Below are 17,484 nucleotides of genomic sequence, written 5' to 3' on the forward strand. Positions count from 1 at the left end.
TTCTTAAATTATGTTTTTGCTCCATAGTTTTTTTTTAAAAATTGATTATTTTTGGCTGTGTTGAGTCTTCATTGCTACGTGCATTTTCTCTAGTTGCAGCAAGCGGAGGCTCCTCTTCCTTGTGGTGGGTGGGCTTCTCATTGCGGTGGCTTCTCCTGTTGCGGAGAACGGGCTCTAGGCGCACAGGCTTCAGTAGTTGTGGCTCATGGGCTTAGTTGCTCCACAGCACGTGGGATTTTCCTGGGCCAGGGATCGAACCCGTGTCCCCTGCATTGCAGGCGGATTCTTAACCCCTGCACCACCAGGGAAGTCCCCAGATATTTTTCATCTATAAACTCTTGACAAGTGTAGTTTCATATTTTTTTCAATGGTTTTCTACTATTTCTAGAATAATAATGATACCATATGTGATTGTGCCCCTAACTAGCTCATCAGCTGCCACCCTCATCCCTCTGCCGTCATTTCCCCTTGACCTCTGACCAGTGTTCTTAATTTCAAATGCACCATCCTTCCTCTAGGCTTCCACATACTGTTCCCTTTGGGCCACCCAGGCCCAGTCTTTTCTTAGTCATCCTTCAAAACTCAGTTCAAATACCACTTCTTTGTGGGACTCCTCCTTGCCCTTCTTCCCATGTTCCCTCAAGAGTACCTTTTACCTATTATAATACCCTACAAAGCTCCTTCAGCCTTATACAAACAGTAATAATACTTGTGTAATAAGGTGTCTGTCTCCTCAGTTATACTGTGAAGGCTGTGAGGACAAGGTTGATGTCTATCTTTATCTGGCATAGGGTTTTGAATGATTTAAACATTCCATAAGTATCTGTTGAATGAATGGGTGAATACTGAATTAGTGTGATCAATATTTTGATTTTCCCAGGTGATCAAAGAAAACAGTTAAACTCTGGGGTATATGTTGTACAAAGAAGGAAACGTATAGGCTTTAAGACAATCTTGAGAAGGAAAAACCTCTCTAAAAGAAAGAAGGAATAATAAAATTTAGGAAACTATAGATCTATGTACTATAAAGATGAATGGTATTTTTTTTTTAGTCCTTGTAGTAAGTAGGGAGTGAGGAGCATGGAAGAAGGAAAACAAGCACAGCTGAGTGGCATATTTTTGTTTTACTGTTAATTTGACACATCTGAACCAAAGCATTCACAATACTTGATATACTTTGAAGAGAGTCATACACTATAGTCTTAGACATAACCACAGAACAAGCAGAACAATTAAAACTACATAAGGCCTTAAAATATATCCACAGTGTGTATTATTTCAATATTCATTCATTTACAAATTAGACTACATACCATTAATTTTATTTTTATTTTTCTTTCATTGTTTTATTCAAGCAGGATTCATTCAAGGAAAGGCAACTTAGTTTTTGTGTGAGCGCTTTATTTTTTTCACTACATTTGTTAATATAAAAGTTATGACGTTTTCTTATCTCCTGCATCCAGGAGTAAATCCATGAAATTCTCAGATAGTAATCCAAAACAACAGGTCCTATTCTTAAAAATAGTCAAAGTGAAAAGGGATCAAATAGCCAGTCTGTTTGTGGTCTTAAAGAACATCTAATGGACTTTCAGGTTTTCTAATAGTGACAGTATTGCATTTCTACGAGATTAGTCAAAATTTAAAACAACATTGCGTACAAAATTATTCTTGAAGCTCTAAATGCCTTTTAAATTACTAAAATGAAAATTTTAAGTAGTTGCCTCACAGTACCAAACTTATAAATCAAAACTAGTTAAAATTCAGTGCTATTGTGACTTATCATTTACAAGGTAACTAGTGGGTAAATTAACAAATGGCATAAAAATTAAGACTTACATCATTTTTTTTTAAAGGAGAAAATGTATGATAACCAGGGAATACAGAAAATTCAATGTATTTTACAATAAAATAACCTTTAAATCTCTATCCCTGTACAACAGGGTTTAGGTCATTTTTAGTGAACTTGCATGTTTTCATACGGTTTATTCTGAGTACTTTAATTGTTTAAGATATACAGCTTTTTATTGAAAGAGTATTACATTTGTATACCAGGATAAGATTTAGTACATTGAGATGTTTTAAAAATATTTATAAATTTGTTTCTGATATGCAAAAGCAATACTTTCATAGCATTTGATCTTATAGAATTAAAATTTCATACAGTACTCATCTTGATGTTTAAAAAAAAAATTCACAGAAAAAATATAAATTACATAGCCTGACTGCATGGTACTGTTATTTCCAGTTTCTAGTTTGGTAATTAAAACCTTCATTAAGTCTGTTAACAAATCATTACCTGTACATTTATGAAGGCAACTGACATGATTTGCAAACAAAACCTTCAGGTTTTATGTTATTTACCAAAGAGTGCAGTTCAGCAAGAAAGAAAACCCAGTATGCAAATTTTCAGAATATTTTACAAATTTACCAGTTCCTGTGACACAAACTGTTTCAATCTTTCGAGATACTGTCCATAAAGTTCCACATCATTGTGACCTGCCCCTTCAACCCACAGAGGCTCCACAGGTCTTTGGCAACGCTCAAACAATGCGAGGCCATGTGAAAAGTCAATGACTTCATCTTCAGTCCCATGAATTATTAATACTGGAGAGGTAATCTTAGAGATTTTGTCAATGCTGTAGGGAAAGAGAAGGAGGAAAGAAGTCAACAAATTAAGTATGAAAAGGAAACAAAACAAATTTTCTTGTGTTATATTAGATAATTTAAACATCAGAACTATCTTTGAATCAATTCAGAAGGGATAGATACCTCTTGGGTTTCAAATAAGATTCAAAAGTCATCTTTACATTACTCCCTATCTTAAGATTATCTGAGGACGTTAACTTCATGCACTTCTGTTTTGAGAGAATCACTCAATAATTATAGTCATCCTACTTCGTCCTTCTACAACGTTGACATTTTAGCACAGAAACTTAGGTTGCAAGGAGAGGAAGAAACCAAGGACCATTTCAGCTATGTGCTAACTTCATACCTCTCTGCATTCACGTTTTTTTCTCCCTCCCAATATCCTACTAAAATGATAGCAAAATACTTTTTTTGTTTTGGGTATTTACTACAAAAATAGGAAGAATATAATAAAACATAACATTTTGGAGCTGGAAAGCAGATGAATATGTGAGATAACAGATTAAAAGTATAGGAGAAAACACAATTTTTAAGAGGACAGAAGGGTAAAGTGAAGAACCAATCCAATTTATATCATGGAATACCCCCAGAAGGCTAGGAACTGACATGCAGATAAAGGCGGGTGATTCAAATCTACAGAATTTGTTCAGTCTGTTTAAGAAATAGTGTCCTGCACCCGCCCCCCCGCCCCCCCAGTTCTTTTCTTTCCCCTTCCTTTTGCAGCTGGGTAACTGCCCTCTACCTAAAACTGGAGGGTTTGTGGACTAGGGGGTTGCCGGACACAGTTTAAGGCAGAGGTAGCAAATAGCAAGTAAACATATACATGTTGGCTGCTATGAACCCATTTTCCCTACTGGGCTCCCAGAATGCTGGCAGCCAAGCCTCCACCCTTTAAGAGGTAGTTGTAGTAAGAGTCTTCTTTGGAGACTATATATCTGCCTTAAGAGGAAAGATAAATACTGACATCGGGGTGGGATCCCCAACTAATTGGCTTGGCCAGATCACTGGATAGTGAAACTCACAGTCAACAAGTCTTAATTCCCCATACTTCAGGTCAGCTCTTTAGTTCCTTACTCTTCCATATGAGCACACAAGTAAGAATTATCGGACATAAGAGGAGATGTCACTTTACATATAAGACAAGGATCAAAATAAACAGTAAAAAAGGGCAATTTGGAAGAGGCAAACAATACAAAGAAGAAACCTTACAAAGAACAATTCTTTAAAAATTTTCTGAGAGAAAGAGGCGCAAGGCATAACTATAAAATGAGGACAGAATCTTGAAAAAGAAGAAAATCATCAACGAAATAATTCAAGGCAGCATTTGGTAAGGAAAAAATGTTTGGGTATATTATTTGCTGTCAACTCTTCAATAGTAGAGTAATTAAATAAAAAAGGAAACGTATGATCTTTTTCAAACAGTCTACTGTTAGTGCTGCACTCTCTGCTGGTGCAGCTGAAATGAAAGAGGGAGCTAAACAGAGATGTAACTTGGCAATAGTTTACCCCAAATGTCTCCCTATCATTCCTACCATTCAGCTACAAAGTATAATGCACATACCTTCCAATCTACCACTTTCTAAAACAAAAACAAACCCCTAATAAATGTAAAAACCAAAAACCTCCCACAGCCTGCTCTGGTGATAATATCATATGCTCCCATATGCTTCCCTACCAAAGTAACCCCTTACTGACTAATGAGGAAAAAATTTGCTTTTGAAATGACCCTTGCTGTTCTTATAAAGAATCAAGTGGTGACTTGGCCTTTGGCCTATCTATCATTCACAAAGAATCTTTGTATTGCTGCCAATTTGGGAAAGGAAATAAGACTGAAATTTGCCAGCCTGTCACTTCTTGCCTTCCTTTCTTTCTTTGAGAAAAATAGGCTGTCAAATTTTTTTTGTAACAATGAAGAAGAGCTAGTGGGAACTACCATCCTGTGTTGAGAAGCATGAAGAAAAGTAGCCCTTCTTTTAAATTTGTCTAACACTTATGTTTGCAGACTTTGTGGGGGCAATAATTATTCTGGCTCATTTAAGACTCAACATTTTCGCAATTCACTTTTTTGTAAATCAGATATCACTAAGTAGACATCGTTCATTCATTTTTTACAGAAGATTAAAAAATTTTTTTTAATTTATTTTATTTTTGGCTGTGTTGGGTCTTCGTTGTTGAGCGCGGGCTTTTCTCTGGTTGCCACGAGCGGGGACTACTCTCTGTTGCGGTGTGCAGGCTTCTCACTGCGGTGGCTTTTCTTGTTGTGGAGCACAGGCTCTAGGCACACGGGCTTCAGTAGCTGTGGCACGTGGGCTCAGCAGTTGTGGCTCGCAAGCTCTAGAGCACAGGGTCAGTAGTTGTGGCACACAGGCTTAGTTGCTGCACGGCATGTGGGATCTTCCCAGACCAGGGCTCGAACCCATGTCCCCTGCATTGGCAGGTGGATTCGTAACCACTGCGCCACCAGGGAAGCCCCGTTCATTCATATTTTATGCACATGTATCTCATTTTCCCTCTACTTGTTCCTCTCCTCCAGTATTATGCACCTCACTGGATGGTACTATCGTCCATTAGCAGCTCAAGTCAGAAACCTGGGAATTATATTCAAATTCTTTTGTTTAGCATCCTATATACAGTCTGACATTTAGTTCTATCAATTTTTTCTCAAATTCACTCTCTTATCTCCAATACTAGTGCCACCATCTGGGGTATAAGGCTCTCAGCACTTTTCACTTGGGTTACTATTGCTCAAACACTTCAGCCTTCTGACAGATGTCCTGCCACCACCTTCTTCACAAATTAATTTTCCCACAATTTCTATAATATATGTAAAATAGGAGCTCATGGCTGAGTGACCTGTATCATGAATACCTTAAGTGATGGGAAAAAATTCCCTCAAAAGTTTCTTCGAATTAAACTATTTGAATATTAATACTTACTTTGGGAATGCATCAAAACAGTAGGTCTTCTTGGTATCAGGAAAAGCGACTCGCATTCCTGAGGTCAAAGGAGAATGAAGAATAACAGCAGCACTCTCATACCGAGCAGCAAGATCCACAGATGGTACTGTCCCTATACTTTGGCCATATATAATCACATTTTCAGGGCGAATGCCATATCTACAAAGTTCAGAAGTTAAAAAAAAAAAAAGAGTTGGAGAATCAGACTGGTATGAAGTGTTCAAATCACTACGAAGGACTTAATCATAAAAAAGAATGACAGAATGAGACAATGTCAATAAATTTATATTTAAAATTTAAGTTTCTTAGTCGTCACTAACATATTTAATGTCACAATAAAATCTATATTATTTCATGTTTCAAGTCTATGTTTTGGAAAAATAATGGCTGAGGTCTCTTAAAATTTTAATCTTAAGGAATGAATTTATTAAATCATTTATGCAATTCAATGTAGCATATTATTGACTATATTTGGAACATACTATGTCACTAATATTTTAATGTACTGATGTTTAATGGAGATTTAGTGTTTATTTTCCATTCAATGTAACAAAGGTTCTTTATTTCTCTAGGCATTAAAAGTGGTTCATTTTATTTTCTGAAGTTGGTCATAGTGATGAAAATGCAACATATAGTTACAGTATGGAATGATGAATAAAATATATGTATTGCTTTAGCCAAGAGCAAATTACTTATTTTTCTTGAGATTTACATTTATTTACCCATAGAAATGGACTAATGATTGGAAAGTTCAATAGATGAATGAGAATTCCAAAAGCCACATGGGTCAGTGATTTATGAATACTTCCTTTAAAAATGATTCAGATTTAAATATATGAACTCACTAACTCAGTTATATTGGGTATATACTATGTTCCAGGCATTGTTACTTGTCTACAGTATAACTGTCCTAACTATAAACTACTGCAAGTGTAAGTGAGGTACTATAGGAGCTAATGAATGTGGGATTAAGGGCTAGAGTGACATCAAATATGCCTTTCCACTTCAGCAGTCTGACAGCAGTCATTTCTGGATGCTAAGGGCCATTTGCACAACAGCTTTTAGTCTTCTGAAAATGTAATAAAGCTTTCCAAGTATCTGAACATTCACCAGGAAAGAGCAAGACAAACTCTACGTGCTCCCTACGGCTCTTCCCAGGGGCACAGGAGTATTTGGACTATCCAGGTGGTGACATACCTCTCCATAGTTTCTTCAAATCAGTCCTACAGAAGAATTTGGACCATGTCCCAAAGATTGGGTTCCATCTACTACAGACTGACTCTAAATGTAACTAAACTCAGAAAAGCTTTTTTTGCACTTCCCTGGTGATGCACTGTTTAAGAATACGCCTGCCAACACAGGGGACACAGGTTTGATCCTTGGTCTGGGAAGATCCCACATGCCACGGAGCAACTAGGCCCATGTGCCACAACTACTGAGCCCGAGTGCCACAACTACTGAAGCCCGTGCGCCTAGAACCCACGCTCTGCAATGAGAAGCCACCACAATGAGAAGCCCACGCACCACAACTAAGAGTAGCCCTCGCTCGCCACAACTAGAGAAGGCCCGTGCGCAGCAATGAAGACCCAACACAGCCTAAATAAATAAATAAATAAATAAATAAATAAATAAATACCCTACACAGAATCTTAAAAAAAAAATTTTTTTTTCAAGAAAAGCTTTTTTCTTTGCAACAGACCTAGCTTCATAGGAATGAAGAAATTAGGAAAATGAACATTTGCAGCATCCATCAGCATAACGCTTGGGGCTGCATGGATGCTGTTTAGCTGAACAGCAGAACTGTTGGTGGCAACGATGGGTTTTAGGCTAAAGCTAGCAATGGCAAGGCTCCAGAGTAGCTGAAGCAGCTGCCAATTTACTATCAGAGGACTCAAAGCAGTAACAGAATTTCAGAATAGTACACGTTAGAAAGGACTTCAGAGACCATCTAATCTAGGTTGGCTGCTTACTGAGCAGATGTTCAAAGTCAGAGTAAGTTAATGACAGACCTGTAATTAGAACCCAGGCATCCTGACTCCAGATCCAGTGCCTTTTCTATTACAGCACACAGATAATGAGGCTCAAATACTGTGGGGGAAAGGCTGCATAGTGAATATTCATACTTTATTTTCTGTTGATCCATCAGAAGTTCAGAAACATGGTTACTATAAATATTCAATTATCCTTAAAGGGAGGTTATTCAAATAATAATTATTTAAGTTAATTATTTTTTCCCTTCCTGGTTACTTAAGCCCTTTTTTACTTTAATCAAGTAAAGGAAATGAAAGGCATGAATTCTAATTACACACATTTTATTAGATGATAGAATTCAAGAACTGGAAAGAATCTTGGAGATCATTTAACTCAACCTCTTCATTAAGCAGACTAAGAAACAGAGGCTCAGAAAAATTAAATAAATTTCCCAAGACTTCCTAACTTTACTAACTCTTCCAACCATATTTAGAGTTCAACATAAGAGAAATTTTAAGTCTGAAATTCTATGCTAAACTAGTATGTGGGACTAGGTAGCAATCTATCTGTTCTACTCCTATTCTTTATTCATACTGGTCAAGTGTATAAAAAGATTAATTAACCCAGACTAGAAATCACTTTAGAAAGTTTCCTGTAAATTGATATCTGATAAGATTTAAAAAAAATAATAAAGCTGACCACTTACAAGAGGGGATTATTTTACATAAACATAGAAAGAACACTTAGCTGGATACTAACATGTTTTCCTTGAATAAATTTATACTTTTGTGTTACTTGGAAGCACTAATAATGAAGGCTATCTGCTTTTAGCACCTTTAAAAGCTATACTAATTCACTGAAGTTGAATTATATGTATGTGAATTACATTGCAATAAATCTGTTATTAAAAAATTATCATATTTTCCTGACAGGTATTATATATACTATATTCAACTGGCTGAATCTGAAAGGCGGAACTCAGTTTTGTTTGCGGGCCTGAGGGGATTGACATGAGTATAACCGAAGCATATTTTGACTGTGGTCATTTAAGGTAGTTTTTAAGTTTATAAATTTTTACCACTCTGTGCCTGCCTCCCTCCCACCCCTAAACTCCATAATTACTACTTACCATCTATTTTTTTCTTACTTGTCAGAAATATGTTTTCATATCAATTGACTTAAGAATCCCTTTTATACAGAATGCTGCTATGAGACCATAGTTTTACTATACATCTTGGAGGGGTAAATGTTTCTAAAGATATTTTCTAAAAAAGGTTATATCTACTAATGAAATTGAGAAAGTTCTTCCCAACTAACTGAAACCATTAATATTTAAACATTAAATTAGGAATGGTAAATTTTCTTTATGTACTCTACCTTCAGTCTAAAATACTCTGGAGGGATTTCCCTGGTGGTGCAGTGGTTAAGAATCCGCCTGCCAATGCAGGGGACACGGGTTGGAGCCCTGGTCCAGGAAGATCCCACATGCTGCGGAGCAACTAAGCCCATGCGCCACAACTACCGAGCCTGCTCTCTAGAGCCGGAGAGCCACAATTGCTGAGCCCACGTGCCACAACTACTGAAGCCCGCGTGCCTAGAGCCCATGCTCCACAACAAGAGAAGCCACCGCAGTGAGAAGCCCGCGCACTGCAACGAAGAGTAGCCCCAGCTCACTGCAACTAGAGAAAGCCCGCGCACAGCAACGAAGACCCAACGCAGCCAAAAAAAAAAAAAAAAAACACCTCTGGAAGTCAGGCAGCTTATTAATGTACAATGAAGAATAATTTGTACTAAGGTATCTTTCTGTTTAGTGTACATTAACTGTCTGATGAGAAAATACACTGAAGTATACAAAACTGCGATCTTTTTCAAGAAAAATTTATAAGTATCTTCATGATTAGAAAAGATTAATGTTATTTCTATTTATTAATTTTTAATTATTAATTATATAAAATGATGCAAACCCTGCCTTAGGATTTTAACAATCTAGCCTCTTACTCTTTTAATGACAGATCAAGTGAATGATTAGCTAAATCACTGTTTTCTCTCATTCCCTTGAAATGTTGCAACTTTTAATAAACATTTTTATACCACAATCCAATAAGTTTCTAAAACGAAACATTTTTCACTGGCTTAAATTTTTAGGGAAATCACACACACACACAAGCTGTCAAACTCTTTTATGCTATTATACAAAATTTAAAATTACAATCTGAAAGTGGAACTCTGCATAGGTTTATACTGGTAAATATAATCTTTATTTAGTACTTCAAGATGTGTTACAAAAACAGATTTTATTCTATCCTTATACAAGACAATTTTATCAGCCATCACAAATGTGGAAAACAATTCCCAATCACCATTTACCTTGTCCTAAGAGCAAGCCAAGCAGCTTCTATGTCTGCATAGAGGTTCTTCTCTGTTGGTTTCCCAGAACTTGCACCATATCCAGAATAATCATATGAGAATATATTACAATTAATCCGTGATCCCAGTCCTATGTAAAAACTGCTCATCTGACCAAGATCAACAGCATTTCCGTGTGAAAAGAGTAAAGTGTATTTGGCATTGGGTGAGCAACGCACAAACATGCAGGCAATTCTGTTGCCTTTACTGGTTCTAGTCATGAAACACTCAATAGCATCTTTTTCTCTAGAAGAATATTGCCAGTCTGCTCGTTCTGATAGGTGTAACGTCCAGCGGCTTCCACTTTCATCACACATCAGCGTGTAAGTTGGATCAGGTGGCAAAAATGCTAATTTTGAAGCAATTTTCCCTGGACAAGGTGGACAGCAGAAGAGGCAACATAGCTCACTAAATGAAAGATTATTCATCTTCTGAAAAAGAAAAGAATAGTCAATGTTTTAATCACTGAATGTCCATTCGGTATTTGCATACAATAAAAGTTAAAACAAAGACACCAGTAAATTCTACTACTGGACAGTGTCTACTACTATTATATGAAGTATGCTTTCCCAAATAGATTTTTGGCATCTTTCTAGAAACACTTTAAATCATGAGGTGAGGCAAATATTCCTGACCAGGAAACAGACTCAAATACTATGTGACATGTTGCAAATAGTAGTTGATATTTTATAATACTTAACCAAAATATGAAAAATGATACTCTTACCAGAGAGTAGAGGTATAAATTTGTTATTTCTCCACAAATAACAACATAGTAGGTATGAAATATCTTTAGTTAGCTTGTAATTTCTGTGTAACTCAGTGAAAATTCTCAGAATCTCATGAGAAGCTAGGGATTTAACATAATATAGTAAATATATAATAATAGCACTTACTATTTGTCAGGCATTGTGCTAAGGGTTCTATGCGTATTAGCATGTTTAATCCTCTAAGCAACCCCTGTATGGTAGTCTGAGAAAAGAAACTTGTACAAGGTGAGGAAGTGAGGGAGCCAGGAATTGACACCAGGCTCAGTCATTGTCCCACATCACTGCGCTACACTGCTTCAAGGGCTCAAAACACTATTTGTCTCAGAAGCTTATTATTTTAGCCATATTTGTCTCAGAAGCCTATTATGTTAGCCATAGTGCCAATGGCCTAAATAACCTGTAAAACATTAAAATGTATATATGAATATATGTATGTATGATATTATTGCCCAAATGAAGAAGGCATTATTATGGAAAAAAGATCTGCTCAAGGAAAATTTCCTAAATGGTCAGATGGAAATGAGCATAAGGTTTGAAGTCAGAGAGAGTTGTGGTAGCACTTACTAGCCGTGTGCCCTTGGGCAAATTATTTACTTTTTTGACCCTCACTGTCTTCATAAGTAAATGAGGCCAATGCCTACAATGAACAGAGTGGTTGTGAAGAACAAATATAATGATATCGTTAAGGCATTTAACATAGTAATGGCTGTAGAGCTGACACATTCAGAAATGGTCCACTTTCTCCTATGCCTTTTTCATCAGTATTTTAAAAGAATCCACAGCTCATATTAACTCAGAAACCAAATAAAGTACTACTTGTTTGCCCTACCAGCATTTCCTTCTAATTATCCTTTCTCAAATTCCTATCTCTTTTTAGCAGTAGACCATTGCTTAGTTCCAGGAAGAAGGCATTCAAAACAAACACCTTCCAGAGGTTTGGTAGCACCTAATTTTCTCCCAAAAAAATCTAAATAAAAGGATAGGGAAAAAAAAGTACTTCATCATACCAAAAAATGAGAAACTATCACCTCAGAAGAGTGACTAAAGTGTTGAGCACATATGGAAAGAACTGAATGCCTTTTTCATTAATTACTGATTCAAAATCTAGTTTATATTGCTTAATACAAACATGTTAATTTCCCAGTGTAAACTAATTAGGAGAAAGAAGAAGCAGAAACAGCACAGAGAGAGAAGAAGAGTAGGAGTGACATGAAAGGCTTTAAAAGATGAGTAAGGGAAGGGCAGAAAAATGTCTCTTGGCTAATGGGAAGCACCTTTACTTGTTATTCTATTTTTATTCCCTTTCAGCCTTCAAAATGAATATAGCCTGAATAAGTTAATGTCTTACTCTGGTTGAAACAAGAGTCAGATAGAACAAAAATGACAACTAGGTGTCATCCTTATGCTAACTCTAATTGGCTCCATGACATATTGTACTGAGGAGGATTCTGAGAGCATGCCCAGGGCTTAGCAGGCAAAGAATGTGTGATAAATTAGCAAAGTCTACTACAGAATTTGGCTACAAATCTATTATCCTGGTCAGGAGGATAAAGGATCTGGTGAAGATGGCGGAGAAGGGAGTTCAAAGGGTCAGTTCCAAAGAAGGAGATGATCCCCCAAACAAAAACAAACAAACAAAAAAACCCTAAAAACAAAGAAGGAGATAACCTGGAAAAAGAAGATGAGGTAGAAGGTACAATATATCAGTGCTATCCGTTTAATAATCTGCCTATGGTCATTTCTTACCCCCAATTACCTTACACGCCATCAACTGCTGACCCTCAAGAGCATATTAAAAGCTTGATTAAGTAAACTGTATATAGCTATACTATGTTCCTGTAATTTACCACTTGAACGTGAAGACTTTTATGTACTATAATAAAGTAATTTTGAAATAAACTGGCTGACCGAACATATATAATGCTGCAGAGACGATTCTGAAGATGAACACCAAAGGAAAAAATTAGACGAGAAAAAGCTGCAATGCCAGGGTCAAGTCAAATGAAAGACAATCTGACCTTCTTAATGGTGGCAGAAGAAATTATTCCCACCTCCACTGCCTCAAACCCAGACAACTGGTATCCACTTAATAACATAAACTTGGAAATGATCGCTTTCCTAATGATAGGTCTGATATAGGGCAGCAACATACACTTGCTTAAAAAAGTTATTCTCTCCTTTTCTATAAATGTGAAATTTTTCACAATAGAAAATATAAATAAAACAAATAAACCTAAGTTTTAGTATGATCAGAGCAGAGCTGGGCAAATTACTGAGGGAGAATATCTTATTCTTGATAAATCACTGAAATATCTTATTAAATTTAGATAATTTAAATCCAATTTGTTTCATATATATTTGTTTTATATATAAATCCAATTTGTTTCATATATTCATCTGAATATAAACATATTATTTATTAGTTATTTCTTTTTTGTTTTTTTTTTGCGTTACGCGGGCCTCTCACTGTTGTGGCCTCTCCTGTTGCGGAGCACAGGCTCCGGACGCGCAGGCTCAGCGGCCATGGCTCACGGGCCCAGCCGCTCTGCGGCATGTGGGATCCTCCCGGACCGGGGCACGACCCATGTCTCCTGCATCGGAGGGCGGACTCTCAACCACTGTGCCACCAGGGAAGCCCTACTAGTTATTTCTTGACAACAAAATCTTGAGGCGACAAGGCAGTGAGTAATCACAGATGGAAAACAACAGAGTTATGAGAGTACACAAAAGTCATACAACAAATTGAATAATTTGTAGCTGAATTTTTGGACCAGACAAAACAAGGATTTAAAATAAGTTATAATAAACCTATTTAGAGAGAGAGAGAGAGAGAGAGAGAAGGAGGAAGTGAGAGAGAAAGAAAACTTAAAGATGAAGCAGAAAATACTGTCAGAAAGAAAAATTCAACTGGAATTCCTGGTATAAAAAATCAGTATCTGAAATAAAGAATTGAACTGATGGGTTGGGTACAAATATTGATAACCGTTGAAGAACACATTAGTGAGCTGGAAAATCAGGTTGAAGAATTCCCAGGTATGGAATTTTTCAGGGGGATGAAGAGATGGAAAATATAAAAGAAAATTTAAGGAGGATTTCAGTAGAAATACCAATATCAATACTATAAGAGTCCCCTCCAAAGAAAGAGAGGAGAAAATAAAGACAATCTAATAATTTTTCAGAATTAAAGAGAGAAAATTCAGATTGAAATAGCTCAGTATGCCAAATAGGTATTTAAGAAAACTTTCACAGCTAGACAAATTACAGTAAATATTAAAACTGCCAGAAACAAAAATCTTAACGTTTCCAAAAGGGAAGAACAGATTACTTACAAAGGAACAAGAATCAGATGAACATCTAACTTTTGAATAGCAACACTAGAAACCAGAAGACACTGAAGGGATAAGTTTAAAGTAAGGAAAAAGCTTTGAAGCTAGAATTTCACATAGATAAAATACCAATTTAATATGACGATAAAATAAGGATATCTGCAGGCACACAAAAACTCAGAAGGTTCTAAGTCAAGACCCTCTATGAAAAACTCCAGCAAGGAGGAAAAGAAATGCAAGAGAAGTCTGAGATATCTGAGATATGACAAATAAAGAATAGTTAATATAATGTCTTTTTTGGTAAGTAAGGAATGGAGGAAAAAAAAAAAGCAGCCAAGTATATCCATAATAACCCAGAATCAAACCTTTGGAGAATACCAATGTGGAGGGGATTGGAATAAGAGTTAGGGAGTATTTAAGAAGTAAAAATGTGCCGGGGCACTGGTCACTTGAATTGTTCGGAATATTAATACTGATAAGCTTAAGACACGGAAGAAAAGCATGAATATGACTCTTATTTATTTTGGCTGCACCAAGCGGCACAGGAGATCTTAGTTCCCTGACCAGGGAATGCACCCATGCCCCCTGCAGTGGGAGTCCTAATCACTGGTTTGCCAGGGAATTTCCATTATGACTCTTAATAAGTCAGACATAACCACCATAAAAATGATACTTTGATACACCTGAAGAGTAGTTATAGTTTTCATTACAAATGTCTAGCCTTGAGTATTTATCAAGATGTTAAAACTCAAGGAGTGTAAACACAAAGAAATAAGAAATTAATGGTAGATATCAACAAAATAGAGAACAAAATGCAACAGAAAAAGAGGTCATTCTGGACCTCTAGTGCCATGCAGAGTATTTGACACATAATGAGGTTTCTAATTATTTTTTAGATGAATGAGTTAGTAAATTATTAAGATTAACTCAACCCTCTGCACCTCAGAAGCCCCCACAAAAGAAGGAAAAAAGTTTACAAATCACATGTTAAGAAAGAAATCCAACATATTTTGTGACAATTACTTAGGTTTCTTGTATGGGGGCAGAATAGAAGCAATCAAATAAAAATGTATGAACCTGAATGAAGGAGGGTTCGGGCAGGAAAAGCATTGCTAGTTACTGAAATCATTCGGTGTGTTATAAAGCACAGAACAGAACAGTCTTCCAGGGAGAAGGAAATCTTGCCCCTTTGAAAATCAATTCACAAAATGAAAGGTCAGCTCAATGTTAAACAGATGGCCCATTGTGAAAATTAAGGTTTTCCTTTTGGCAGGGGACTCAGAGTTACTTCACTTATATAGAAGGAGGAAGTTCCTAAAATTGCATGAAATAATAATTTAAGAACTTGCTTCTCCTGGTAACTTTTTCCTGCTCAATGACAAAGGAAAAAAGATGAACACCTGAGTCCTTTCTCAGCAAAACAGGAAGACTACTGTTAAAGAATGTCCTTAAATAAAATGACATACTATAATCTCCTTCCTCTCTTTTTTTAAAAAAAATAAATTTATTTTTGGCTGAGTTCGGTCTTCGTTGCTGCGCGTGGGCTTTCTCTAGTTGAGGTGAGCGGGGGGCTACTCTTTGTTGCGGTGCACAGGCTTCTCATTGCGATGGCTTCTCTTGTTGTGGAGCACAGGCCCTAGGCGCATGGGCTTCAGTAGTTGCGGCACGCAGGCTCAGTAGCTGTGGCTCACGGGCTCTAGAGTGCAGGCTCAGTAGTTGTGGCACACGGGTTTAGTTGCTCTGCAGCATGCGGGATCTGCCCGGACCAGGGATCGTACCTGCGTCCCCTGTATTGGCAGGTGGATTCTCAACCACTGCACCACCAGGGAAGCCCCTCCTTCCTCTCTTCTGACAGAAGAAATTACTGAAACGACTTCTGTCAATTCCTGATGTAATAACATTTACTGAAAAAAAAAAACTCCCTTTCATCTCTTTTGTAATAGTTTCTTGGTAATGCAGATTGACTCATATTACTACCATCTACAAAGGACAACTGACTCTTTTAGGGTTCAAGATTTTGTCATAATGAACAGTACTAGTACTCAATAGTCTTAAAAAAGGTTTTAGAGAAAACATTTTAAAAGTATCAATACTTATAACTTTTCTTCATTTTGTGTGGTATTTTGACAATTTCACTCTAAATAGCATCTGAGCTGATTTAAAGTCTTACCCAATTTAGAGTGTAGTCAGTAGATGATAAACTGCTTAAATTTTTTTTTTTTTTTTTGTGGTACGTGGGCCTCTCACTGTTGTGGCCTCTCCCGTTGCGGAGCACAGGCTCCAGACGCGCAGGCTCAGCGGCCATGGCTCACGGGCCCAGCCGCTCCGCGGCATGTGGGATCTTCCCGGACCGGGGCACGAACCCGTGTCCCCTGCATCGACAGGCGGACTCACAACCACTGCGCCACCAGGGAAGCCCTATCCATACATTTTAATGCATGGTTTTAAGGTGTCAAAGGAATTCAATATTCTTGAAAGGTTCCTTGTATGCTGGAGTTGCAAGTAAACCGTAAGAAAATATAAGAACATATGTGATTATTAGTTAACTAATTTCTGAACACAGCCCATACAGTATTCTAAACACTTAAAATCCTGATGATCTACTTAAGCAATGCCTGAACAAAGTGAATCAAGTTTTCCTGATTAAGTAGGATAGGTTGTCGACTTTTGCATATGCTAATGTCACAGATTCCCATAAAACTCTTGGTGACTGGACAGTGCAATTTCAAAGTCACATCTATACACATTGCTAAGCATAAGCTAAAACAGGCACACATTTCCCGACCCATAATCATCAGTTTTGGGCACTTCTATTGAAAAACTTTCCAAAACATGCTTATCGTCAAAGTTCACAGAAAAGCTGTCAACGTACGTTGGTGAAGATATTCCACAAATATACATTATTTTCTCCACATTTATAATAAGTAAAATCTGTTTCTGGGACACTTTCCAGGTGAAAACACACTACACACCTTAAAATACCCATCTATAGCACAATATAATTAAAGTAGTCATAAGTTATAGAAAATTTAAGGACTATTGATGATTATAAATTATGAACACAATCTTCTTTAAAAAGAGGGTTTATATTACTGGTATCCCAATTCGAATTCCTAAGAGTTATAAAAGAGATTATAAAACCATTTACCATCAACAATGAACAAGTACCCAATCAGCCATTCCTTACCAAGTAGTAAATAAAATAAGTTGTTCCAATAAAGCAAGAAACTACTTAGCAACGGCAAAGTTTCTGTTCTCAGGCAATTGAATTGCTGTAAAATATCCTGGACCCAGAGTCAAAAGACAGAAATGTAAATGGTGATAACACTACTACTATATTCAAATAATTATTAAACAGGCTGCATAATTAAAATTACTAAAATACTAAAAAGTAACATTGTAATTATA

General features: G+C 36.7%; 1 protein-coding gene across 1 annotated transcript in view; it reads right to left on the reverse strand.

Annotated features, from left to right (window-relative positions):
- Nucleotides 1-1,095: 1,095 nt before the first annotated feature.
- ABHD17B (abhydrolase domain containing 17B, depalmitoylase) overlaps nt 1,096-17,484 on the reverse strand; it is a 36,992-nt gene continuing 20,603 nt past the window's right edge. The window contains exons 2-4 of the mRNA XM_081236823.1: nt 9,942-10,411; nt 5,583-5,762; nt 1,096-2,636 (exon numbers count right to left, since the gene is read on the reverse strand). Of these exons, the coding sequence (XP_081092949.1) occupies nt 2,417-2,636; nt 5,583-5,762; nt 9,942-10,408 (867 nt within the window). The 5' untranslated portion in view covers nt 10,409-10,411 and the 3' untranslated portion in view covers nt 1,096-2,416. The remainder of the gene's footprint in view (nt 2,637-5,582; nt 5,763-9,941; nt 10,412-17,484) is intronic.

The sequence above is a fragment of the Mesoplodon bidens genome, assembly GCF_964165515.1.
Source record: "Mesoplodon bidens genome assembly, chromosome: 6".
NCBI lineage: Eukaryota > Metazoa > Chordata > Mammalia > Artiodactyla > Ziphiidae > Mesoplodon > Mesoplodon bidens.